At 44.9% G+C, this 26,864-nt stretch overlaps 3 protein-coding genes across 4 annotated transcripts in view; 2 read left to right on the top strand and 1 right to left on the bottom strand.

Moving 5' to 3' along the window:
* The window catches only part of LOC119312868 (phenylacetaldehyde reductase-like), a 9,180-nt gene extending 3,535 nt beyond the window's left edge, over positions 1–5,645 (top strand). The window contains exons 1-6 of one of the 2 annotated variants that reach the window (XM_037588645.1): positions 1,345–1,617; positions 2,525–2,694; positions 2,884–3,072; positions 3,962–4,124; positions 4,730–4,919; positions 5,126–5,645. In XM_037588645.1, coding sequence (XP_037444542.1) covers positions 1,497–1,617; positions 2,525–2,694; positions 2,884–3,072; positions 3,962–4,124; positions 4,730–4,919; positions 5,126–5,285 — 993 coding nt within the window. In that variant the 5' untranslated portion in view covers positions 1,345–1,496 and the 3' untranslated portion in view covers positions 5,286–5,645. Of the gene's footprint in view, positions 1–1,344; positions 1,618–2,524; positions 2,695–2,883; positions 3,073–3,961; positions 4,125–4,729; positions 4,920–5,125 lie in introns of those variants that run through there. The other variant, XM_037588646.1, reaches the window with a different exon arrangement.
* A 5,472-nt stretch (positions 5,646–11,117) lies between these two features.
* On the top strand, positions 11,118–15,099 carry LOC119312867 (phenylacetaldehyde reductase-like). Its single transcript, XM_037588644.1, has 6 exons — positions 11,118–11,342; positions 12,060–12,229; positions 12,390–12,578; positions 13,521–13,683; positions 14,345–14,534; positions 14,749–15,099. Exons 1-6 carry the CDS (start codon positions 11,222–11,224, stop codon positions 14,906–14,908), a joined length of 993 nt encoding a protein of 330 aa, XP_037444541.1. The 5' UTR covers positions 11,118–11,221; the 3' UTR covers positions 14,909–15,099.
* A 932-nt stretch (positions 15,100–16,031) lies between these two features.
* LOC119310680 overlaps positions 16,032–26,864 on the bottom strand; it is a 13,485-nt gene continuing 2,652 nt past the window's right edge. The window contains exons 2-5 of the mRNA XM_037586344.1: positions 18,040–18,122; positions 17,167–17,847; positions 16,582–17,058; positions 16,032–16,339 (exon numbers count right to left, since the gene is read on the bottom strand). Of these exons, the coding sequence (XP_037442241.1) occupies positions 16,221–16,339; positions 16,582–17,058; positions 17,167–17,847; positions 18,040–18,122 (1,360 nt within the window). The 3' untranslated portion in view covers positions 16,032–16,220. The remainder of the gene's footprint in view (positions 16,340–16,581; positions 17,059–17,166; positions 17,848–18,039; positions 18,123–26,864) is intronic.

Here is a 26,864-nt window from a genome sequence, read left to right as displayed (position 1 = left end):
GTGGTCTCTATCTGGAGAGATTTTATCTGGAAAATTAGTGTCCCACCCACCTAATATCCATGTGTTTCTTTGGCTAATGGTGCATAACAAGAGTCTGACTAGGGACAATCTGGTTAAATGCCAGCATGTGAAAGACTTGACATGTGTCTTCTGTAGTGAAGCTGAAAGTATCCATCACTTGTTTTTTGAATGTGTGGTGGCCCGACAAGTGTGGCTGGTGATCTCTAACTGCACTAAGATGCATGTACCTGAATCATTTGAATCTTTTATTCCTTTTTGGAAGAAGAAGAAAAATGCTATGATGCTATAAACCTGATTTATGCTGCTACCTTATGGAGCTTATGGTTGTTTCGGAATGAAATTGTGTTCCATGGAAGAAGATGGCGAAGTATCAAGTGTGTGCTGGAAATGGTGGGGAGGCATATCCATCAACGGAAGATACTGTGCGTGGACTCCCAAGCTGTGCTAATCCTCCAATGCTTGAAGCTGCTCGACCATCATCATCGGGAGTTGCTTAGGATTGCCTGGCATGTAGATGCTCCTGTAGGGATTTCCTAGCTTGTACGTTGCCTTCCCTGTAGGGGTCGTATCCTAGTTATCTTGTAGGTGTTCAGACTTTTGCTGCTTCATCAATAATAATTCTGCTGCGGCTACTTCTGGCTAGAGCCGAGAGCTATTAACAGTGTGTTTTGGTTGCCTTTGCTTTTTCAATAAAAAGTTGGGGCAGGGGGCAACCCCTTTAGTTTCAAAATAAAAAATTCATAAGAGCCTGTTGTAAATTGATCATCAAAGCCATGGACACAGCTCCAGTGCCGTAAAGGCACCTGCCTTTGAGTCACTAACATGTGGGCCATCCACCTGTTGGGCCCACATGTCACGGTCACAAAGGCAGTATGTTTGAGGAGTGTCAGTCGAGGCTAGTCCTGGCCATCTCTGGTCCGGCCCTGTCGGCCCACCCAGGCCTGGCCCTAAAATCCAGGGCCTAGGCCCGATGGGCTTGCTCGTGGGCCGGGCTTAGGCCTAAATTTTGAGCCCACCAGCAAGGCCTTGACGGGCTTGGGCTTGGCATATTGGCATTTTAAGGAAGAGGCCCGACCTATGGCCCTAAGCCCTAAGGGCTTTCGAGGGCTTTTTACCAGATGGGCCGGGCTTGGGCTTGAAAAGTAGGCCCGATGGTAGGGCCTGGGAGGGCCTGGGCCTCAGTTTTCTGCCGTGGGCTTTTTTAGGCCCGGCCCAAGCCCGGCCCGGCCCGGCCCATGGCCAGATATAGTCGAGGCGTTCAGGAAGAAAGTGAGAGGGAGTCCACTTGAATCACACGGACGTTTCAAAAGTTCAGCGTGGCGTGTGCGCTGACGCTGGGTCGAGTCGGAAGCGCAAGCCCAGCAGCATCTCTTCTCCCCCCTCTCCGATCTCCACTCCACAGTCCTACCTACCCATCCTCCCCTTCCGAGTCTCCACCCATACCCAGCCGCCGCCGGCGGAAAGAGCACGGCGAGATGAGCTCGGGGATGGGCAAGGTGGTGTGCGTCACCGGCGGCTCGGGCTACATCGCCTCCTGGCTCGTCAAGCTCCTCCTCCACCGCGGCTACACCGTCCGCGCCACCGTCCGGGACACCGGTCAGGACCCCCTTCCCTTCTCCCTCCCCTTGTTCCCTTCCTTTTCCGCCTGATCTACTACGTGGTGGATCCATGGTTACGGCCCAGTTGGTTGTTGCTTGGTCCCCGCGGCCGCCCCGCCAGGGGTTCATCGATTCAGTGGGTGGGGGACTAGGTTTTATTCAGGTTGTCAGATTGGAACTGATACAGCGTCAGGGACCAATTAGTTCATGCTGTGAGTGAGTGAGTGGCAGCGTTGGGGAGTCAACGCCATCTCCCTCCCTGCAACTGTTATATTTACAAATCCAAGTCTGGAAGTGTCAAGGGGCAGCCATCCTGATTTGTGAATTTTAAACTGCACAACCTAGCTCTCACAAACATAATACTGTTGCTAGCATGTCGCTGCGACAGTCAATTTTTTTCCCCATTATAAATCTTTTAGATTTGTTGGCGTTCAAAATCAACATGAATTCAGGCTCTGTTCACTCACTCCCTTGTACACTACTTAATTACTAGTTAGCAATAAGAGCATGCTGTGAGTGCTAGTGTTGGGGAGTCAACGGCATCTCCCTGACGAAACTATATATCCAAGTCTAGTAAGACTCAAGTGGCAGCCAGTCTGACTTCCAAATTAAAAAACTACACAAGTGAGTTCTCATAATAGTGTGGCCAGCGTGTTCCTGTGACACTCAATTAACATAAATGTTGGCATGCTGGAATGTTTTCTATTTAATAATTATCTTGGCTGAATGGGTTGAGTGGGTGGGGGTGTTTTACCTTGGCTGTGTCAGCTGGGTTTAGGTCTCTCTTGAGCTGGGTTTCCCTGGTGGTTTGGATTGCTTTGGCTATAAACAGATTTGGTTTCATTAATGAAATCGGGGGAGTCACCCCTTTTAATAAATAAAGAACTGATATTTCCTTCTTTCAGCCGACCCCAAGAAAACGTTGCACCTGCAGGCCCTGGATGGAGCCAAGGATAGGCTGCACTTGTTCAAAGCAAGCTTGTTAGAAGAAGGCTCCTTCGATGCTGCCATCGCGGGTTCTGACTGTGTGTTCCACACGGCTTCTCCCTTTTATCACAATGTCAAGGATCCCAAGGTTAGCATGTACTATATCATGACCATCTTGTGCACAATTACAGACAGCATGTGTTTGTTCCTTAATTATGCATGTGTGCGGGCTTATGTTTTCAACAGCTAAAACTGTTTATGATGTTTAGTTAGTAAATTCAACAGCTTCACTGGACGTTTGTTCTGTGTACTTATGTGTGTCTTTACTGTCTTGCAGGCTGAGTTACTTGACCCAGCAGTCAATGGAACACTCAATGTTCTCCGTTCCTGCAAAAAAGCCTCAATCAAGAGAGTGATCATAACGTCGTCCATGGCTGCTGTTGCCTACAATGGGAAGCCCAGAACACCTGATGTAGTAGTTGATGAGACATGGTTTTCAAGTGCAGAGGTCTGTGAAAAGAATGAGGTAATATGTCTTTCTGTGCTGGTAGAGCTCTGCTTGTTTTTCACATATGGTGTGGCAAGTCATGTTAATAAATACATATGCCTGTGCTCTATATTTATCACTCTGCCTGCACTCAAATGCCCTTGATTAGCGTACTAGATGACTTACATACACCTCTACTGAAATACAGTTTCTTAGGATGAGAGGGTGATACCATTGTTGTTGAAGATCTTGGTTTTTGTGTTTTCACACAAGGATGTAGGTTGAGTCCAATTATACATAATCCATAACGAGAAATTTAAGAATAGGAAAGTAACTGTCAATTGATCTTGTTCCATCTTTATTTGTGTCATACTATACTTGTTTTCAGGAAGAAAAAAAAACTATACCTGGTTAAGTCAACACCAGTGCCAGTATGTTATAGGTAGTCAGTCTCTGTCTGCTGCTACTACACAATTGCAGAACAACTCTGCATCTACACATTATTCAGTTAAGATTCTGCTGAATATAAACATAGTACTTGCCTCATAGATGTTGAACCGGCATATAAATATATAATCACTTCACTACTATTAACATACGAATGACATCTGCACTTGTCATCATAAGTATATCGCTACTATTACCATACGACTGACACCTGCATTTATCATTATAAGCACATTGTTCTTCAGTGGGGATATGCGTTCCATTCCTCGTATTGACTATAAGCTTAGACATAATTTCTGCTTTAACAGAGTTCTTTCGATATTTGTTACCTAACTTGAAATTAGATTGCCTTATATAACTTTGTATGCAAATCTTTCAAAACTTTACTTTCACATCCTTTTGTATTGCCATTTTAAATCCGTACTTGACTGTACATCATTTGCATTCTCATCTGGTTCTCCTGAATGTTCATCTGCTTCAGCAATGGTATGTGCTATCCAAGACCCTTGCTGAGGAAGCTGCATGGAAGTTTGCAAATGATAATGGATTTGAAATAGTTACAATAAACCCAGCTATGGTCATCGGTCCCCTGTTGCAGCCTACACTGAATACTAGCGCAGAGGCAATATTGAAGTTTATAAATGGTATGTCTGTATGTGTCTTCATAATTAATTTTTTAGGTTAGCTCTGTGCAAGTATGTAAGGTAGAGCTCTGTTACACCCTACACACATTTTGCATTTGTCATTTGTTTGAGAGAATACCCCTGTTAAGCCATTAGCACAATTTCTGCAAACAAGCTCAAGATATTCCAAGTGCTATTGAATTATGTTCCTTTCATTTCTTTTTATGTGTGTACATGTGTTTTGGGCACTGGCATAAGCACTATAGACATTGCCATATTGGAATGATTCTACTCTTCATTGTTTATCTAGCTAATAGTTTGTGCATCCTAAAGCTGCACGTTACATGTACGGTGAATGTTATGAATCTTATAAGAAATATCAATAAGATGACTGTTTAATTGGACATTTGATTGTTCTCTATGGGGGTCTGGCCTATGGTACCTTCAGTGCCATGAATATATTTTCATCTAGCAGAGAGGATATTTGTTGGCCGATGAGAAACATGCATGACGTAGATGCTTATGTCTCAAAAATATTAAAAACTACAGTTCTTGTGCCAAAAGAAGTCTACTCTAACGGGACATCTCTGAACTCTTGACAAGAAATCCTTGGTATTTTCATGCAGGATCATCTTCTACATACCCCAATTTCAGCTTTGGATGGATAAATGTTAAAGATGTTGCCCTGGCACATATTCTTGCATATGAAGTTCCTTCAGCAAACGGAAGATACTGTATGGTTGAAAGAGTTGCTCACCACTCGGAGATTGTCAAGATCATACGTGAAATGTACCCCAACTTTCCAGTGCCAGAAAAGTAAGCTAACATTCTTTGCAAGCGCTTTCTCAAGTAAATTCCTTGGAATCGAATCGAGAACAGCAGTGTTGGATATTAGTTATTTGTTTCTTGTTGAGGCTTCACGGACACCGAAGAGCGCTTAAGCTGTTCATTTGCACCATTTCTTGTTGAGGCTTCATGGACATTGTAGTGACGGGACTCATTATTTTCCATTTTTTGTGCAGGTGTGCAGATGACGCACCATTTGTCCCTATCTACCAGGTATCGAAGGACAAGATAAGAAGTTTGGGCATGGAGCTGATTCCCCTGGAGACGAGCCTCAAGGAGACTATTGAGAGCTTGAGAGAGAAAGGATTTGTTACTTCTGAGTCGAGCCATCTGTGAAACTTTCTTTGCTTTGGCGTCACTGGATGCATGCATGTTTATGTACACCTAAAATAAATGGAGGCATATTGCACTCTGTGAATCCGTTGTGTTTTCATGGATTCGAGTCTCAAGATGTTCCTTAGAATATGGGCAATCAGGAGCATGCTTGCAAATAGAAAGACTCACTACTTAGTCTCGATGACATGCTAGTGGACTTAACTTTCTAGCGACATATAGTGTATATATATTTCTACATGACTTTATATGTATACTATACTCTAGATAACTTCTGGAAATGATCCAATTGAGAAAGAAATGTGTTTGTGGAAACTGGTTCTACTAACATGATTTTAAGGGAGATTCAATATTTCCAGACTATTATGAAGAGCAGTGGAAGTGTCGTGACATTGTTGGTCATGGTGCTGTAATTGTTGCTTCAACAATTGCACTCCTTATGGATACTATATGGTAATCTTGGATGCATATGTATCTATATTTTAATAATACCTTGTTGAGTTCTAAGAATATCCGTAAAATTGCTTATGTTGAAATTCATAAACTGAGTGAGGTTGAAAACCTACTCGTAACTCAGCAAAAGGGATTTTCAAGGAAATCTCAAAGTAAATGCTTCTCTATATTGTGGATTGTATTATACATGCATTAAACAAGCTACACATTTGGCATAAAAAATAATTTTCTAGAATCTTGATAAGTTCAAGATATGACATGGTCGCGTAGGTCATCCTGAGGTTGGGATGATAAGAAAATTATTGATGGTTCCATTTGACAAAATTCTAGGCTGGTATGCGAAATTCGATTCGTTTGGCCAGGTTTGCATATGAGTAGCATCAATTGCGCTAATACAATCATTTTCAGGCATGAACAAAGTGAAACTGTTATGGTTCACAACAATAAATTCATGCCATGGCATGAACTAACAATTAGTACTGCCCACCTTGAAATATGGATACCATCTATAGTTGGTTCATATCTTCAAAGGAGTTTGACCAGTAGATGACTTCATCATCTCTCCTCCCAGCTCTCCAATCATACCGGGATATTGTCTCATCGGATCTCCTAAATGTGCTATGAATCACTCTAAACCTTTGGGTATGACCTACAAGATGAAGAAACATTGTTACTTGCTCTTTCAAAAGATGTGTGGATACTATCTATTAGCAATTGCCTCTCCCTAAATGTCTTCACAAGCTTGGAAAAGGGCTACTTATTCGAAGCATGTTCAGAAACTCTACATCATTACGGTTGTAGATGTAGTTCTCATGTAGTTCGGATTAGTCATCCTCTCTCTATCTCGGGAAGCATTGGAGCATATATGTCCACACTCATGGAATTGCGAAGAACCGCACTCTTGTGGACTAACATGAACCAGTCCTAAATCATAGCTACGAGTGTTAATAACTGAAAGCTTCATTCATTCGTCACAGTGAAATCGATGTTGTGGTAAGTAACGATGGAATCAAACCTACACCTTACCTAACAACCTAGCAGTGCAGGGATGGGGTGGTTGTATGTTGCTTACCTCCATGGGAGACAACGACGACAACCTGCTTGTGCCGGAGATGAGGCGAACGAGACGGAGATGGAGACGAAGGGGAGGAGCAGTTAACGAAGGTGAGAAGCATGTTCCGGTGCCGGAGATCTTTGTCCATGCCGCTGTCGGCACCGCAGATCTAAATCGCCGGCACGAACAGTGCCCAAAATCGTGGTTGGATTTGACCTCCTGCTGGAAGTGAACAACTAGAAGGGGGCTGAGACTAGATTTCAAGCCAGCAGATTTTCATATCTCGCCATCTCCACGCCCGCTCCCTACATAAGCTGGCCCCCGCCTTGCAATCGCGTTAGCCTGGCTCCATGAAAAATCGCAAATCCAAGTGTTTTCCTTGAACCAAGATATACATTGCTTGGAGTATCGTGCGAGCACGGGCCAACACCTCACATGAGTAACCAAACAGGCTTTTTGCACTCACTTTGCTTGTGTTGGAGTTGGTGCGAGCAACCAAATGGCTATGTGAAGATCTCTTATAATAATTTAGGAGGAAGTAGATGCCAACTACAACTGCGCGTACATATATACACATCGCCTTGTAAACGCAAGAAAGGTCACAAATGGTGTAGAGTAAATGCACCGATGCACATAGTAGAATGACATACTCAACAAGCAATGTGTACTAATAAGATCTATTTTGGCCATGAACGGTGAACAATGTTAATCATCAGCTATCAAGGAACTTGGAATGGAGCTCTGCCTCTTCCTTATATAGGTACAGTAAACATAGAAAAATGTGTCTTTGTGATTTTGAGTAAAATGTCTTAATACGTGCAATCAGTCTAGAATATGTAAAACCAAAACAATTGCAATGATCACTATAGCCTTAAAATATGTGACAAAGCATATGAACATCTCCATCTCACTTCATGGACATCACAATCTACTATTAATTGTGTCCACATTGGCACAATTACCGAACAAACACCAAAGAGATTTGTGGAGGAGCTGAATAAAGTAAAAGATCTATGAGATCTTCATGCTGTCATGCGGCTCATATCCCACCAGCCTTCAGTTCCCGGCTCAAGATTTTACTTTATATGGTATACTATTCAATAACATTGCATGATAAATAAATAAAACCACAGAAACATGTACTCTACTTTAATTCAAAAGATTAATTAAGACATGTCAGCGAGCCATCATGCAAAACTATCATCATATCATGTCTTAGACAATAGAAACCACTCGCTGTGGGCATATGCCATCACCATTTTCTCATCAATGTCACATCTTTTGAGAGACCAATTTAGAAACTAGATCAAAAGAAGTAGTGCAAATTGTAGAGTTCAAATGGAAAGACTAAGCTATTGGCTACAAATAAATTTTGAAGGCAATTAAACCAAAAATCACAAAGTTAATGTTGCAAGAAAATTGAGATTCATTACAACATAATTCATTCGCCTGCTTGGACATGCCAACAACACATGGAACTGTCAAGCTTACTAGAAAAAAACCAACAATATTGTGAGTGACATGATTCATCAAAAGACACTTGTCGCCTCCAAGTTAGTCATCTTTCTTGTTGATGAGAGTGGCCCATACCTTTAAGACTACTCGATCATACATTGTCAATGCGCCACATCACAAGGTCTCAGCCATTCTGTAAGTATTAATGTGTCAGTGTGATTTCAAAAAGGGGATGCCACGATAAATCTTCAATTAAGTAGACATAGCATAATTGGGTGTAACATTCGAGGATCCATGTTATAGGAAGTTTGCTTGAGCACATATGAAATATATTGCTGGAAGTTTGCTTGAGCACATATGAAATATATTGCTGGAAGTTTGCTCGAGCACATATGAATATATAACTTTCTATGTGATCATCACTAATATGATTAAACATTAAGTAATATATTAGTATTTATATAAGAATGGATCCAAATAAAAAAAGAAAGGGCATATAGATGTACCTGGTGGATTGTAGAAACTCATGTATGGGATCAAATAACGAAATTTCTCTCTCTTCCATAGCTTCTTCCATTGTAGTGTCTTGATATTAACCTCATAGATGCCAAGCTCCGCAGTTATGAAAATGATATCACTGGCCTCCACAGATCCAACCAGTCTGAGTCTTTTGTTGGTATTTTGAAAAGGGAGAAGGTTTATGAGTTCGACGACTCTACGCATAGTCCATGACGCTTTTCCATTAGCATCCAATTGTCTTGACCATATGTTGAGGGTTACCTTGTCCACATGCGCAAACCCCAAACTACCATCCTCCATCGCCATGAGGATAGTGGAACCGCTAATGATAGCCCCGGACAATGGCGTATCAATCAACGATAAGCAATTAGAGCTCAAGTCATACTTCAGAATTTCTACACTATCATCATCATCATGTGTAAGCATGAAGTGAAGTGCATTTTCAACAAGGATGGAGGGCATTGAGTCGATGAATGCATCAGGTGCAAGTTGTAGACTAGAGGACATATCGCTCCACTCAACATCAGAGCATGACTTGCTCCAGTCACCTGTCACCGGCGAGGACACACGTGCATGTGCAACACAATTGTCATCATCTGTCAAGTCAAGGCCCAAGAATACTACCTGGAAGGGCCCTGCATGACACGCGCGATGGTCACAATCGCTCGCTGCACAAAGCAGTGCAGTGGCCCCATCGACGTAGCCCATCGACGTGGGCACCTTTAACTTTCTTTGGCGACCTGTCATGGGGTCCCAAACAACAAGGTGCGTTGGCGTCCAATTATCCCGAAGGAGAACGCGACCATGACGGCAGTCCCACACAGGGTATTTATAGTTACCCCCGCGGTTGTCGGGAATGTTTGCACCGAATTTTATGGTGGAGATGAAGCGCGGCGAGGGGGCTTTCCTCGGGAGAAAGTCGAGGGGCCAGGAATAAATGAACCCCAACATGGGGGAAGATCCATGGAACTTACGATAGCGACCACGAAAGGCATGGCAGGAGAGAATGCCGAGCCATCGCTTGTTGGCAACGGAGGCACGCAGGAGGCACGCGGGCTCATTCGGCGGGAGGCGAAAGAAGATCTCCTCGAATAGCTCGTCGGGCAGCAATTCTATGGGCGGCGGCGGCGGCATGGTTGGTGGAGGCGAGGGTTTCGGGTGGAGGGGGAGGAGGTTCGAGGGTAGGTTTTTATATTGATTTTGGAAGGTTAGTGTTTCTTGCCAAGATTGACCATCCTATGGGCCACCGAAAGCTCAAGGCCAAGCTTGGGTTAAAATCAAGACACGCGGGGTCCATGGCAGGCTACCCGTGCCTGGAGGTAGGCCTGCTGCGAGGCTTCCCACAAAGACGCCAACCCGGTGTATTACGGAGTGGGTCCAATTAAATAATGTTTTTTGTCTCACTAAGAAATTAGATCAAACTACTAATCTCGCGGATGCTACAAACCATACCTGGCCATCTGTCGGGCCGGGCCTACCAAAGCCTGATGCAAAAAACCCAAGCCCGAGTCCGGCCCAGCCATCAGGCCTAAAAATCAGGCCCAAACCCAACCCATCATGCTAAAAGCCCGCCGGACCTCAGGCCGGGCCTCTTCGTTAACGTGCGAATACGATGGGCCCAAGTCCGACCCGGCCCAGCCGCCGGGCTTAAAATCTAGGCCCGAGCCCGGCCCGTGGACAAGATCGGGCCGGTCTGCCCATGGCAGGTAAACAAAGTGAGTACAGCTGCCTACGCCGGCTGTAGGTGCGTGGCGTGTACCATAGCTGGCCAAACGGGCCGGCCCGGCCCGGCCCGGCACGGCCCATCCTAATCGTGCCTGGCACAGCCCGGCCCGCCTAGGCACGATTATTATACGGGCCGTGCCGTGCCAGCCCGCGTGCTGCAGCCTGCAGCCCAGGCACGGCCCGACCCGCCTAGGCACGATTATTATATGGGCCGTGCCGTGCCAGCCCGCGTGCTGCAGCCTGCAGCCCAGGCACGGCCCGTATGCTAATCGGGCCGGCCCACCGGCACATCAGGCCCACTAATCTACCTCCTATTTTGCGCACTGAGCGTTTTTAGCCTATTTTTACCTGTTGGCCCATATTAGAATACATAAAAAATATAAAAAAGTTAATCGGGCCGTGCCGTGCCGGCCCGCGTGCTCGCCCTTCAGGCCCAGGCACGGCCCATGGCGTGCCGCGTGCCGAGCCCGGCCCGTTTAGCACGTGCCGTGCCGTGCCAGGCCTGTGCGGTGCCGGCCGTGCTACCGGGCCGGCCCAACTATCCCGGCCCGTTTGGCCAGCTATAGCGTGTACGTGTACGGTGACGACTTGCCGAGACGGAGGCGGCCCACCCACCACGACGCTGACACTAGTTATCTCTCCCCTTTCCCCTTCCCCTTTCCCTGTCTCCGCTCTGCTCCACTCCACAGTCCACCACACCCGCCCAGCCGCAGCCGGAAAAGAGCACGGCGAGATGAGCTCCGGGACGGGGAAGGTGGTGTGCGTCACCGGCGCCTCGGGCTACATCGCCTCGTGGCTCGTCAAGTTCCTCCTCCAGCGCGGCTACACCGTCCGCGCCACCGTCAGGGACACCGGTCAGTACTCAGGACCCCACCCCCTTCCATCCCATCCCCTTCCTTTTCCGCCTGCTCTAGCTGGCGGATCCATGGTTATCGGTTGGTTATCGGTCCCCGCCGCACCGAGGGATTCATGGATTTGTTCATGGTTATCGTGGCTGGGAGACTAGGTTTTGTTCAGGATGTCAGATTGAAACTAATAATCCAAGAAAGAAGAAGAAGAAGCTGACTGAATTTGTTAGCATGCTGTGAGTGAGTGAGTGAGTGAGTGGCATGCAGTGCTTGGAAGTCAACGCCATCTCCCTGCTGCAACTTTTATATTATAGTACGTATTATAAATCTAAGTCTAGAATAGTCAATTTTTTTCATTATAAATCTTTTACATTGTTCGAGTTCAAAATTAACATAAATTCTGCCTCTGTTCACTCACTCCCTTGTATACTACTGAATTAGTTAGCAATAAGAGCATGCTGTGACTCCCTCCCTTAACATAATTCTGGCTCCCTAGTACAACTATATATCCAAGTCTAAATACAGAGTCAAGTGGCAGCCATTAAAAACTACACAAGTGATAGTGTGGCTAGCGTGTTCCTGTGACAGTCAATTTTTTCGTTACAAATCTTTTAGATTAGATTGTTGGAGTTCAAAATCAGCATAAATTGACACTTGGAATGTTTCCTTTTTAATATAACATGCATGTGCGGTGCTAACTGAACTGACGGTTCCTTCTTCCAGCCGACCCAAAGAAAACATTGCACCTGCAGGCCCTGGATGGAGCCAAGGACAGGCTGCACTTGTTCAAAGCAAGCTTGTTGGAAGAAGGCTCTTTCGATGATGCCGTTGCCGGCTGCGATTGTGTCTTCCACACGGCCTCTCCCTTTTATCACAATGTCAAGGATCCCAAGGTTAGCACCATGAGACTGATGACTACATAATGTTCATCAGGAAGGAGCACCTTGTTGGAGATGGGCCAAATATTGCGCTCAATACTTGACCTAGCAGCTGAGTTACACTACATCATGAGACTGATAACTTTTGTTTTGTATATGTATGTGTGTCTTTCAGGCTGAGTTACTTGACCCAGCAGTCAATGGAACGCTCAATGCTCTCCGTTCTTGCAAGAAGGCCTCTATCAAGAGAGTGATCGTAACGTCATCCATGGCTGCTGTTGCCTACAATGGGAAACCAAGAACTCCTGATGTAGTAGTTGACGAGACATGGTTTTCAAGTGCAGAGGTCTGCGAAAAGAATAAGGTAATATGCCTTTCTGTGCTCATAGACCTCTGCTTGTTTTTCACATATGGAGTGGCAATCACGTTAATAAAATATACTATCTGCCTTTCTATATGTCTTTCACTCCGTCCGCACTGAAATGCCCTTATTTTGTCTACTTGATGACTTGCATACCACCAATTCTGCAAATGCACCTCTACTGAAATAGAATTTTCTTAGGATAAGAGGGTGATACCATTGTTATTGAAGACCTTGGTTGTGTGTTTTCACACAAGGATGTAGGTTGAGTCCAATGATACACAATCAATAATCCACAACAAAAAAGTTTAAGAATAGGAAAGTAACTGTCAATTATAGATGGTCAGTCTATAATTTGTGTCATACTATACTATACTTGGTTAGTATAATTGATCTTGTTCCATCTTTATTTGTGTCATACTATACTATACTTGGTTAGTGTTCAGGAAAAAAAATTATACCTGGTTAACTCAGCACTAATGCCAGTATGTTATAGATGGTCAGTCTCTGCCTGCTGTTACTAAGCAATTGCCATAACAACTCTGCATCTACACACTGGTTAGTCAAGATTATGCTGAATACTACCTCATCGATGCTGAAGCGACATACAATGCCATATAACTGACATCTGGACTTGTAATCATAAGTACATCACTACTATTACTGTATAACTGGCGCATGGACTTGTCATTATAAGTACATCGTTCTTCAGTGGGGATATGCATTTGGTTCCTCATACTGACTATAAGCTGCCATAATTTCTGCTTTAACAGGGTTCTTTCGATATTTGTTTCCTAACTTAAAAATTAGATTGCTTTATTTAATTTTGTATGCAAATCTCAAAACTTTACTTCCACATCCTTCTGTATTTGAATTTTAAATCCATGGTTGACTGTACATCATTTATGTTCTCATCTTGTTATCCTGAATGTTCGTCTGCTTCAGCAATGGTATGTGCTATCCAAGACCCTTGCCGAGGAGGCTGCATGGAAGTACGCAAATGATAATGGATTAGAAATAATTACAATAAACCCAACAATGGTCATCGGTCCCCTGTTGCAGCCTACACTGAACACTAGCACAGAAGCAATATTGAAGTTTATAAATGGTATGTCGGTATGTGCCTTGATAATTAACTTTTTATAGGTTAACTCTATGCATGTAAGGTAGAGCTCCGTTATGCCCTACACCCATTTTGTATTTGTCATTTGTTTGAGAGAATACCCAAGCTCAAGATATTGCAATTTCTATTAGCCATTAGCAAAATTTCTGCAAACAAGCTCAAGATATTTCAAGGGATGTTGAATTTATGTTTCTTTCATTTCCTTTTTTTTGTGTGTGTTTTTTGGGTACTGGCAAAAGCACTATGAGATATTGCCATATTGGAATGATTCTACTTTTCATTGTTTGTCTAGCTAATAGTTTATGCATCCTACCGCAAGTTACATGTACAGTGAATGTTATGAATCTTGTGAGAAATATCAATAAGAGGATTGTTTTCAATTGGACATTTGAATGTGGGTCTGCCTATGGTACCTTTGCGTTTCTCTCTGGCTTTGCGTTCATTTATTTGGACGCTTGAGCTTCAGAGCCATGCATATATTCTCATCTAGCAGAGAGGATGTTTAGCGACCAATGGAAAACATGAACAGAATAGTTACCTGTCTAAAAAAAGGGTTAAAGTCACAGTAGTTGTGCTAAAAGAAGTCTACTCTAACAGGACATTACCGTTTGACTCTTGACAAGAAATCCTTGGTATTTTCATGCAGGATCATCTTCTACATACGCCAATTTCTGCTTTGGATGGATAAACGTTAAAGATGTTGCCCTGGCACATATCCTTGCATATGAAGTTCCTTCAGCAAACGGAAGATATTGTATGGTTGAAAGAGTCATTCACCACTCGGACCTTGTCAAGATCATACACGAGATGTATCCTGAATTTCCAGTGCCAGACAAGTAAGTTAGCATTCAATGAATCCCTTGGAATTGAATCGAGAACAGTATACTGTTGGATATTATTAGTTGCTTGTTTCTTGTTGAGGCTTGAGGGACATAATAGATGTTTTCCAATCATGCATTTCTCAACATTGTAGAGAGCGCTTAATCTGTTCCTTTGCACCATATGGCGACGGGACCCCTGAAGTTAGTTTTTTTCCTTTCTTGTGTGCAGGTGTGCAGATGATGCGCCGTTTGCCACAATCTACCAGGTATCAAAGAACAAGATAAGAAGTCTGGGCATGGAGCTGACCCCCCTGGAGACGAGCCTCAAGGAGACAATCGAGAGCTTGAGAGAGAAAGGATTTGTCACTTCTGAGTCGAGCCATCTGTGAAACTTTGTTTGCTTTGGCATCGCTAGTGGCAGACGCTGGATGCACACATGTTTATGTGCACCTGAAATAAATCGAGGCATAGTGTATTCTTGAGACATGTATTTGCGGATCTGCTGTGTTTCAATGGATTCAAGTTCCGAGACATGTATAACCAGTACACATGAATGTATGATGAATGCTTTTGGAACGCATGAATACAGACACAGATAGAAGGAAATAACAAGAGACACAGACACAGATAGAAGGAAATAACAAGAGACACAGACACAGATAGAAGGAAATAACAAGGGACGGTATCTTTTGTCGTAAACCAAACATACCTGATAACGCATGATGTGGTTGGATGGAAATTTCACAGAACAATGTGCTCCGATCTATGAGGGTGCTGTGAAAGATAGAACAGTACTGGCCCTAGTGGAGGTTCAGTTGGAACTTCTGAGTTGAGAGAACAGCTACTACGTATGTTGAATCGATAAAATATAACCAGCAACAACAACGATCATTTGCCGTTTACAGATCTTCAGGCTTGAGAGATAGTTGCGTGCAGGTAGAGGGAGGCACATCTGAATACTGCAATTGTGGGCCTGAGAAGAGGTTGAGCAGGTTACAGGTGAAACTCTGTTCTAGCCAATGTTTGTTGTCGCACAACATGTTTCATCTCTTTACATGGCTAAAGATGCACAACGAATAACGAACACACACCTAACAGTTTTTTGGAGTTTTTTTTTTTGCGGGGTAGTTTTCTGGAGCTATTGAAGCAGTTAAAATCTCTATGAGATCTTCATAGTCATGCAGCCCCATATTCTATAGTTCACTAAACTTATAGCTCGAGATCCAGTTAGCATGCTATACTCTTCAGCAACATTGCTTGCTAAATGCACCAGCACTTGGCAGGTAGCACTAATTAAATCCATCAGATTATTCATTTAGAAAAAACCCAGCAAGCCAGGGTGTAAAAAGGTTCATCATGCCATCTCTTGGGAAGCAGAAACCACCATCTCTCTGGACATGGCCTCATCATCTTCTCACCAACAGTACATCTTTTCAAAGATGAATTTAAAGATTGGATCAAAGCAGGGAGAGAGCAAACTGTAGAGTTTTTAAAATGGTAATACCAAGTTACTGTCTGCAAATGCTTTTTCAAGTAAATTCTACAACAGGGTACATCAAATTAGAGGTTCATTACAAAGATAATCAATTCACTCGGCCACTAACACAGGAGATTATCAAGCTAACTGACAGAAGCTACCAACATGAGAAAACAAGCAAGCACCGCTGCACCAAAAGGGCTACTGAATGATGACATAATTCATCAGGACTTCGCGAGACCCCTGTTCCCTCCAAGTTTGTCACCTATCTTGTTGATGAGTGTAGCCTCATACATATTCAACCACACATTCTTAATGCGCCGCGTCACTGGGGTCACCCTTTCTGCAAACATAGGTTTGTCAGTATGATTCTAGAAGGGGGATTACATGATACTGTATAAATTGCAAAATAAGCATAATTAGTTGTAACCACACGGCACTCAAAGTTTGTTCGCACCCATTTCAATCATAACTTTCAATCTGACTAGGCATTCAATGTTTTGTTTATTCCACTAACTTGTATGGAGTATTATTTGAGAGTTGTTCCGACATCACAAAAGAAAGGACATATAGATACAAACATACCTTGTGAATTGTAGAAACTCATGTATGGGATGAAAACTTGAAACTTTTCTCTCTCCCATACTCTCTTCCACTGTAGTGACTTCAGATTAATCTTGTAAATGCCAAGATCCGTGGTCACGAAAATGATATTGATGCCTTCCATAGATCCAATCAGCCTAAGTCTTTTCTTTGGATTTCGAATGGGAAGGATGTCGTTGATATTGATGACTGTACGCTGAGTCCATGATGCAACTCCGTCAGAATCCATGTGCCTTGACCACAGATTGAGGATTAACCCACCCACATGTGCAAACCCCAAACTGTCATCCTCCATCGCCATGAGGATAACATCATCAGCAATGACAGGCCCCACAAGCGGCATATCAATCAGTGATAAGCAATTAGTGCTCATGTCGTACTTGAGAATTCCTACTAGGCGATCATCGACGCAGCTACGAAGCTTGAAGTGAAGTGTGTCTTGGACGAAGACAGGAGGCGCTTTGTGGATGCACACATCAGAGTCAAGATGAAGGCCGGAGCATGGATTGCTCCACTTATCAAAATGAGAACGGTATATGCTCAACAAAATGGGGTTGCTGTGGTCACCTGTCACCGGCAAGGTCACCCACGCCTGTGCAACACAATCATGAGCATCAGTCTTGTTCAGAGCGATGAAGACGACCTGGAAGGGCCCTGCATGGCACGTACTGTGGTCACAGCCGCTTGCAGCACAGAGCACCGCTGCCCCATAGCTTTTGTTCACCAGGACGGGTGCATCCAGCTCCCTACGGCAGCCCGTCATGGGGTCCCAAACGGTGAGCGTCATGGGTTTATAGCCCGCATCGCCAAGGAGAACACGACCATGGCGGCAGTCCCACGCATCATATTCCCAGTCCCCCCAGTCATCGTCGGGAATGCACGCACGAAATTTCGTGGTGGGGACAAAGTGTGGGATATTATCTTCCATCTTCGGGCGGGAGTTCCAGTGGCAGGAATAAAGGAAGCCCAGCATGGGGGGAGCTCCATGGAACTCACGGTAGCGGCCGCGAAAGCGAGCGCCGGAGAGGAGGCCAAGCCAGAACTTGTTGGCGAGGGAGGCGCGCACGAGATGCTCAGCCTCGTCCGGCGGCAGGCGGAGGAAGATCTCCTCCAGATGCGAGTGGCGGCATGGAGGGTTGAGGCGGCGAGGGTTTCTGGTGGGGAATTTTTGAGCGGCGGCGGCGGCGGAAGGGAGGAGATCTGGAGATAATTCCTTATTTGACTTCTTTCTTAGTTTCCTTTTTTGCCCTAAAAAATTTCTTCCGCTTTTGACACTCAAATTTTATTTTATTCTCTTTATAACCTTTCCGTCATTTTTAACCACGAACACCCTTTTTTTTAAGGGAAAAAACGAACACCCTTATGTGCGACATGAAAAGTCCTTTCTACCCCGCGTTAGCCCGCTGAAAAAGCAGAAGTGCGTGTGATGTGGCCCCATACCTTCCCTTCTGATTCCCCACCCGAACCCTAACTCTATGACAACGGCGGCGGCGGGAGCACGAGACACATAGGGGCGGCGGTGGCTGTTGGGGGATGATCAAAACTCTGAGGAATATCAAAATTGTTGTCCATGACTGAAACACATAGTAGCTAGCGGCCGGAGCTTGTGAGCACGATGATTCAGACTATTGCAGCACGATGGATTTTTAAGTGTTGAACTCACCATCGATACTAATATGATCTCAACTAGTACCGCTGCAGATCACTTTGGGCCCTTTCTCCTTCTGGATTAATATAAAAAGCAAAATTTAAGTGCAGCTCGTGTCCACCAGAAGTAATTAAGGAAATCACCAGTGTCAGTTGTTTAAAAATGGACAAAAGGATAGAAGCAATGCATAGAAGCTCCCCCACAAGATGGGGGCTAGGGAGGGATTATAGAAACCTATTCTTACCTCTGCAACGTGCAATGCAGAGAGGTGACATGTTTATAGATACAATGATTTTCTTTGCCCTTCATCTATGCTTGTTATGTTGACATGGTAATCCAGTAGTGTGGTGAAGCTCCCCGCATTATGAACAATGTCAAATTATGCTATTGATATTTTAAACTTACTCTTTATTTTCTAATTTAAAATTGGATGGACTTCACAGCACAATTATCATCTTTGTTTATACACGTGCAAAACCTGTCATCTCTCTGCTTTGTTTCAGGGTGATATGCCTGATGGCATGCACAAGTCTGCTGAAGGCTGTGAGACGAACCCAACATATATTGCAGCAAAGAAGGCAAAACATCTTGAAGATAGCGAGACAACCCAAAAGTCTTGTCTTGATGCAGTGTTCAAGTTACTTGAGACTAGCAATCAGACAAGCTCATAGAATTTGTTGTCTGAATCAGTTCGACTTCTTCAGTCCCAAGTTCTAGCAGAAAGGCATTCCGCAACTCAACTTCGACTTGAAGTCCTATCTCTAAGAAAGATTGCGGAGAACACCAATGAGAACCCTCATCGCTAAACAGCTACACCTGGAAGCTATGACCGACATGCTAGGCCGGTCTCACAGCCTTACTCAGCAGCTTGGGCAGCAGTTCCTGCGCAAGGCTAACCTTTCTTGAACTGTCTTGGAAGTGGTCTCCGTTCAGTATTATTTTGTTACGCTGCAACAGTGCCCAGCTTTTGTAATCTGCTTCTTCGTTGCGCTTTATGATCACTGGTGGCGAACTTCGATGCCCAGTGAATGTAATATTGTTGGGGAACATTGCAGAAAATTAAAAAATTTTCCTACGGTTTCACCAAGATCCATCTATGAGTTCATCTAAGCAACAAGTCATAGGAGAGAGATTGCATCTACATACCACTTGTAGATCGCGTGCAGAAGCGTTCAAGAGAACGGTGATGATGGAGTCGTACTCGCCGTGATCCAAATCACCGATGACCAAGTGCCGAACGGACAGCACCTCCGCGTTCAACACACGTACGGAGCGGATGACGTCTCTTCCTTCTTGATCCAGCAAGGGGGAAGGAGAGGTTGATGAAGATCCAGCAGCACAACGGCGTGGTGGTGGATGCAGCAGGACTCCGGCAGGGCTTCGCCAAGCTGCTGCGGGAGGAGGAAGAGGTGTAGCAGGGGGAGGGAGGCGCCAAGACACAGGGTGCGGCTGCTCTCCCTCCCCCCTCCTTTATATAGGCCCCCAGGGGGGCGCCGGCCCTGGGAGATCTAATCTCCCAAGGGGGGCGGCGTCCAAGGGGGTGGAGAGGCAAGTGGGGCGCCCCCCACCTAGGGTTTCCAACCCTAGGCGCAGGGGGGGCCGGGGGGGGGGGGGCGCACCAGCCCACTAGGGGCTAGTTCCCCTCCCACTTCAGCCCACGGGGCCCTCCGGAATAGGTGGCCCCACTCGGTGGACCCCCGGGACCCTTCCGGTGGTCCCGGTACAATACCGGGTGACCCCGAAACTTTCCCGATGGCCGAAACAGCACTTCCTATATATAATTCTTTACCTCCGGACCATTTGGGAACTCCTAGTGACGTCCGGGATCTCATCCAGGACTCCGAACAATATTCGGTTTGCTGAATACTCATATTCATACAACCCTAGTGTCACCGAACCTTAAGTGTATAGACCCTACGGGTTCGAGAGACATGCAGACATGACCGAGACGGCTCTCCGGTCAATAACCAACAGCGGGATCTGGATACCCATGTTGGCTCCCACATACTCCTCGATGATCTCATCGGATGAACCACGATGTCGAGGATTCAAGCAACCCCGTATACTATTCCCTTAGTCAGACGGTATGTTACTTGCCCGAGATTCGATCGTCGGTATCCCAATACCTCGTTCAATCTCGTTACCGGCAAGTCACTTTACTCGTACCGTAATGCATGATCCCGTGACCAGACACTTGGTCACTTTGAGCTCATTATGATTATGCACTATCGAGTGGGCCCAGTGATACCTCTCCATTATACGGAGTGACAAATCCCAGTCTCGATCCGTGTCAACCCAACAGACACTTTCGGAGATACCTGTAGTGCACCTTTATAGTCACCCAGTTACGTTGTGACGTTTGGTACACCCAAAGCACTCCTACGGTATCCGGGAGTTACACGATCTCATGGTCTAAGGAAAAGATACTTGACATAGGAAAAGCTCTAGCAAAACGAACTACACGATCTTGTGCTATGCTTAGGATTGGGTCTTGTCCATCACATCATTCTTCCAATGATGTGATCCTGTTATCAACGGCATCCAATGTCCATAGTCAGGAAACCATGACTATCTGTTGATCAACGAGCTAGTCAACTAGAGGCTCACTAGGGACATGTTGTGGTCTAAGTATTCACACGTGTATTACGATTTCCGGATAATACAATTATAGCGTGAATAAAAGACAATTATCATGAACAAGGAAATATAATAATAATCCTTTTATTATTGCCTCTAGGGCATATTTCTAACAGTCTCCCACTTGCACTAGAGTCAATAATCTAGTTACATTGTGATGAATCGAACACCCATAGAGTTCTGGTGTTGATCATGTTTTGCTCGCGGAAGAGGTTTAGTCAACGGATCTGCGACATTCAGATTCGTATGTACTTTGCAAATATCTATGTCTCCATCTTGAACATTTTCACGGATGGAGTTGAAACGACGCTTGATGTGCCTGGTCTTCTTGTGAAACCTGGGCTCCTTGGCAAGGGCAATAGCTCCAGTGTTGTCACAGAAGAGTTTGATCGGCCCCGACGCATTGGGTATGACTCCTAGGTCGGTGATGAACTCCTTCACCCAAATTGCTTCATGCGCTGCCTCCGAGGCTGCCATGTACTCCGCTTCACATGTAGATCCCGCCACGACGCTCTGCTTGCAGCTACACCAGCTTACTGCCCCACAATTCAACATATACACGTATCCGGTTTGTGACTTAGAGTCATCTAGATCTGTGTCGAAGCTAGCGTCGATGTAACCCTTTACGACGAGCTCTTCGTCACCTCCATAAACGAGAAACATGTCCTTTGTACTTTTCAGGTACTTCAGGATATTCTTGACCGCTGTCCAGTGTTCCTTGCCGGGATTACTTTGGTACCTTCTTACCAAACTTACGGCAAGGTTTACATCAGGTCTGGTACACAACATGGCATACATAATAGATCCTATGGCTGAGGCATAGGGGATGACGCTCATCTCTTCTTTATCTTTTGCCGTGGTCGAGCATTGAGCCGAGCTCAATCTCACACCTTGCAATACAGGCAAGAACCCTTTCTTGGACTGATCCATTTTGAACTTCTTCAAAATCTTATCAAGGTATGTGCTTTGTGAAAGACCTATGAGGCGTCTCGATCTAGCCCTATAGATTTTGATGCCTAATATGTAAGCAGCTTCTCCAAGGTCCTTCATTGAAAAACACTTATTCAAGTAGGCCTTAATGCTGTCCAAGAATTCTATATCATTTCCCATCAAAAGTATGTCATCTACATATAATATGAGAAATGCTACAGAGCTCCCACTCACTTTCTTGTAAACGCAGGCTTCTCCATAAGTCTGCATAAACCCAAACGCTTTGATCATCTCATCAAAGCGAATGTTCCGACTCCGAGATGCTTGCACCAGCCCATAAATGGATCGCTGGAGCTTGCATACTTTGTTAGCATTCAGGATCGACAAAACCTTCCGGCTGCATCATATACAGCTCTTCCTTAAGATATCCGTTAAGGAATGCCGTTTTGACGTCCATCTGCCATATCTCATAATCATAGTATGCGGCAATTGCTAACATGATTCGGACGGACTTAAGCTTCGCTACGGGAGAGAAAGTCTCATCGTAGTCAATCCCTTGAACTTGCCGATAACCCTTAGCGACAAGTCGAGCTTTATAGATGGTGACATTACCATCCGCGTCCGTCTTCTTTCTTAAAGATCCATTTGTTTTCTATCGCTCGCCGATCATCGGGCAAGTCAGTCAAAGTCCATACTTTGTTTTCATACATGGATTCTATCTCGGATTGTATGGCTTCTAGCCATTTGTTGGAATCTGGGCCCGCCATCGCTTCTTCATAGTTCGAAGGTTCACCGTTGTCTAACAATATGATTTCTAGGACAGGGTTGCCATACCACTCTGGTGTGGAACGTGTCCTCGTGGACCTACGAATTCCAGTAGCAACTTGATCCGAAGTACCTTGATCATCATCATTAATTTCCTCTCCAGTCGGTGTAGGCACCACAGGAACATTTTCCTGAGCTGCACTACTTTCCGGTTCAAGAGGTAGTACTTCATCGAGTTCTACTTTCCTCACACTTACTCCTTTCGAGAGAAACTCTTTTTCCAGAAAGGATCCGTTCTTGGCAACAAAGATCTTGCCCTCGGATCTTAAGTAGAAGGTATACCCAATGGTTTCCTTAGGGTATCCTATGAAGATGCATTTTTCCGACTTGGGTTCGAGCTTTTCAGTTTGAAGTTTCTTGACATAAGCATCGCATCCCCAAACTTTTAGAAACGACAGCTTAGGTTTCTTCCCAAACCATAGTTCATACGGTGTCATCTCAACGGATTTAGACGGTGCCCTATTTAAAGTGAATGTAGCTGTCTCTAGAGCGTATCCCCAAAATGATAGCGGTAAATCGGTAAGAGACATCATAGATCGCACCATATCCAATAGAGTGCGATTACGACGTTCAGACACACCGTTACGCTGAGGTGTTCCAGGCGGCATGAGTTGTGAAACGATTCCACATTTCCTCAAGTGCGTACCAAATTCGTGACTTAAATATTCTCCTCCACGATCCGATCGTAAGAATTTTATCTTTCGGTCACGTTGATTCTCTACTTCATTCTGAAACTCCTTGAACTTTTCAAAGGTCTCAGACTTGTGTTTCATCAAGTAGACATACCCATATCTACTCAAGTCATCAGTGAGAGTGAGAACATAACGATATCCTCCGTGAGCCTCAACGCTCATTGGAGCACACACATCAGTATGTATGATTTCCAATAAGTTGGTTGCTCGCTCCATTGTTCCGGAGAATGGAGTCTTAGTCATTTTGCCCATGAGGCATGGTTCGCATGTGTCAAATGATTCATAATCGAGAGACTCTAAAAGTCCATCAGCATGGAGCTTCTTCATGCGCTTGACACCAATGTGACCAAGGCGGCAGTGCCACAAGTATGTGGGACTATCGTTATCAACTTTACATCTTTTGGTATTCACACTATGAATATGTGTAACATTACGTTCGAGATTCATTAAGAATAAACCATTAACCATCGGGGCATGACCATAAAACATATCTCTCATATAAATAGAACAACCATTATTCTCGGATTTAAATGAGTAGCCATCTCGTATTAAACGAGATCCAGATACAATGTTCATGCTCAAACTTGGCACTAAATAACAATTATTGAGGTTTAAAACTAATCCCGTAGGTAAATGTAGAGGTAGCGCGCCGACAGCGATCACATCGACCTTGGAACCATTCCCGACACGCATCATCACCTCGTCCTTCGCCAGTCTCCGCTTATTCCGCAACTCCTGCTGTGAGTTACAAATATGAGCAACGGCACCGGTATCAAATACCCAGGAGTTACTACGAGTACTGGTAAGGTACACATCGATTACATGTATATCAAATATACCTTTAGTGTTGCCGGCCTTCTTGTCCGCTAAGTATTTGGGGCAGTTCCGCTTCCAGTGACCCTTTCCTTTGCAATAAAAGCACTCAGTCTCAGGCTTGGGTCCATTCTTTGACTTCTTCCTGGCAACTGGCTTACCGGGCGCGGCAACATCTTTGCCGTCCTTCTTGAAGTTCTTCTTACCCTTGCCCTTCTTGAACTTAGCGGTCTTATTGACCATCAACACTTGATGTTCTTTCTTGATTTCAACCTCTGCTGACTTCAACATTGAAAATACTTCAGGAATGGTCTTCACCATCCCCTGCATATTGTAGTTCAACACAAAGCTCTTGTAGCTCGGTGGGAGCGACTGAAGGATTCTGTCAATGACCGCCTCGTCCGGGAGGTTGATCTCCAGCTGGGACAGGCGGTTGTGCAACCCAGACATTTTGAGTATGTGCTCACTGACAGAACTCTTTTCCTCCATCTTACAACTATAGAACTTGTTAGAGACTTCATATCTCTCGACCCAGGCATGAGCTTGAAAAACCATTTTCAGCTCCTCGAACATCTCATATGCTCCGTGTCGCTCAAAACGCTTTTGGAGCCCCGGTTCTAAGCTGTAAAACATGCCGCACTGAACGAGGGAGTAATCATCAGCACGTGACTGCCAAGTGTTCATAACGTCTTGGTTCTCTGGGATTGGTGCTTCACCTAGCGGTGCTTCTAGGACATAATCTTTCTTGGCTGCTATGAGGATGATCCTCAGGTTTCGGACCCAGTCCGAATAGTTGCTGCCATCATCTTTCAGCTTGGTTTTCTTTAGGAACGCGTTGAAGTTCATGTTGACATGAGCGTTGGCCATTTGATCTACAAGACATATTTTGCAAAGACTTTAGACTAAGTTCATGATAATTAAGTTCATCTAATAAAATTATTTAATGAACTCCCACTCAGATTGACATCCCTCTAGTCATCTAAGTGTTACACGATCCGAGTCGACTAGGCCGTGTCCGATCATCACGTGAGACGGACTAGTCATCATCGGTGAACATCTCCATGTTGATCGTATTTTCCATATGACTCATGTTCGACCTTTCGGTCTCTTGTGTTCCGAGGCCATGTTTGTACATGCTAGGCTCGTCAAGTTAACCCTAAGTGTTTCTGCATGTGTAAAACTATCTTACACCCGTTGTATGTGAACGTAAGGATCTATCACACCCGATCATCACGTGGTTCTTCGAAACGACAAACTTTAGCAACAGCGCACAGTTAGGGGAACACTTTCTTGAAATTATTATAAGGGATCATCTTATTTACTACCGTCGTTCTAAGTAAACAAGATGCATAAACATAATAAACATCACATGCAATTATATAAAGTAGTGACATGATATGGCCAATATCATATAGCTCCTTCGATCTCCATCTTCGGGGCTCCATGATCATCTTCGTCACCGGCATGACACCATGATCTCCATCATCGTGTCTTCATGAAGTTGTCACGCCAACGACTACTTCTACTTCTATGGCTAACGTGTTTAGCAATAAAGTAAAGTAATTTAAATGGCGTTCTTCAATGACACGCAGGTCATACAAAAATAAAGACAACTCCTATGGCTCCTGCCGGTTGTCATACTCATCGACATGCAAGTCGTGATTCCTATTACAAGAACATGATCTCATACATCACAATATATCATTCATTATTCATCACAACTTCTGGCCATATCACATCACATGACAATTGCTGCAAAAACAAGTTAGACGTCCTCTAATTGTTGTTGCATCTTTTACGTGGCTGCAATTGGGTTCTAGCAAGAATGTTTTCTTACCTACGAATAACCACAACGTGATTTTGTCAACTTCTATTTACCCTTCATAAGGACCCTTTTCGTCGAATCCGCTCCAACTAAAGTAGGAGAGACAGACACCCGCTAGCCACCTTATGCAACTAGTGCATATTAGTCGGTGGAACCTGTCTCACGTAAGCGTACGTGTAAGGTCGGTCCGGGCCGCTTCATCCCACAATACCGCTAAAGCAAGAAAAGACTAGTAGCGGCAAGAAAGTTGACAAGATCTACGCCCACAACAAAATTGTGTTCTACTCGTGCAATAGAGAACTACGCATAGACCTGGCTCATGATGCCACTGTTGGGGAACGTTGCAGAAAATTAAAAAAAATTTCCTACGGTTTCACCAAGATCCATCTATGAGTTCATCTAAGCAACGAGTCATAGGAGAGAGATTGCATCTACATACCACTTGTAGATCGCGTGCGGAAGCATTCAAGAGAACGGTGATGATAGAGTCGTACTCGCCGTGATCCAAATCACCGATGACCAAGTGCCGAACGGACAACACCTCCACGTTCAACACACGTACGGAGCGGATGACGTCTCCTCCTTCTTGATCCAGCAAGGGGGAAGGAGAGGTTGATGAAGATCCAGCAGCACAATGGCGTGGTGGTGGATGCAGCAGGACTCCGGCAGGGCTTCGCCAAGCTGCTGCGGGAGGAGGAAGAGGTGTAGCAGGGGGAGAGAGGCGCCAAGACACAGGGTGCGGCTGCCCTCCCTCCCCCCTCCTTTATATAGGCCCCCAGGGGGGGCGCCGGCCCTGGGAGATCTAATCTCCCAAGGGGGGCGGCGGCCAGGGGGGATGGAGAGGCAAGTGGGGCGCGCCCCCCACCTAGGGTTTCCAACCCTAGGCGCAGGGGGG

The sequence above is a fragment of the Triticum dicoccoides genome, chromosome 5B (assembly GCF_002162155.2).
Source record: "Triticum dicoccoides isolate Atlit2015 ecotype Zavitan chromosome 5B, WEW_v2.0, whole genome shotgun sequence".
NCBI lineage: Eukaryota > Viridiplantae > Streptophyta > Magnoliopsida > Poales > Poaceae > Triticum > Triticum dicoccoides.
The sequence above is the reverse complement of the archived record's forward strand: the minus strand, read 5'-3'. Positions and strand labels throughout refer to the sequence as shown.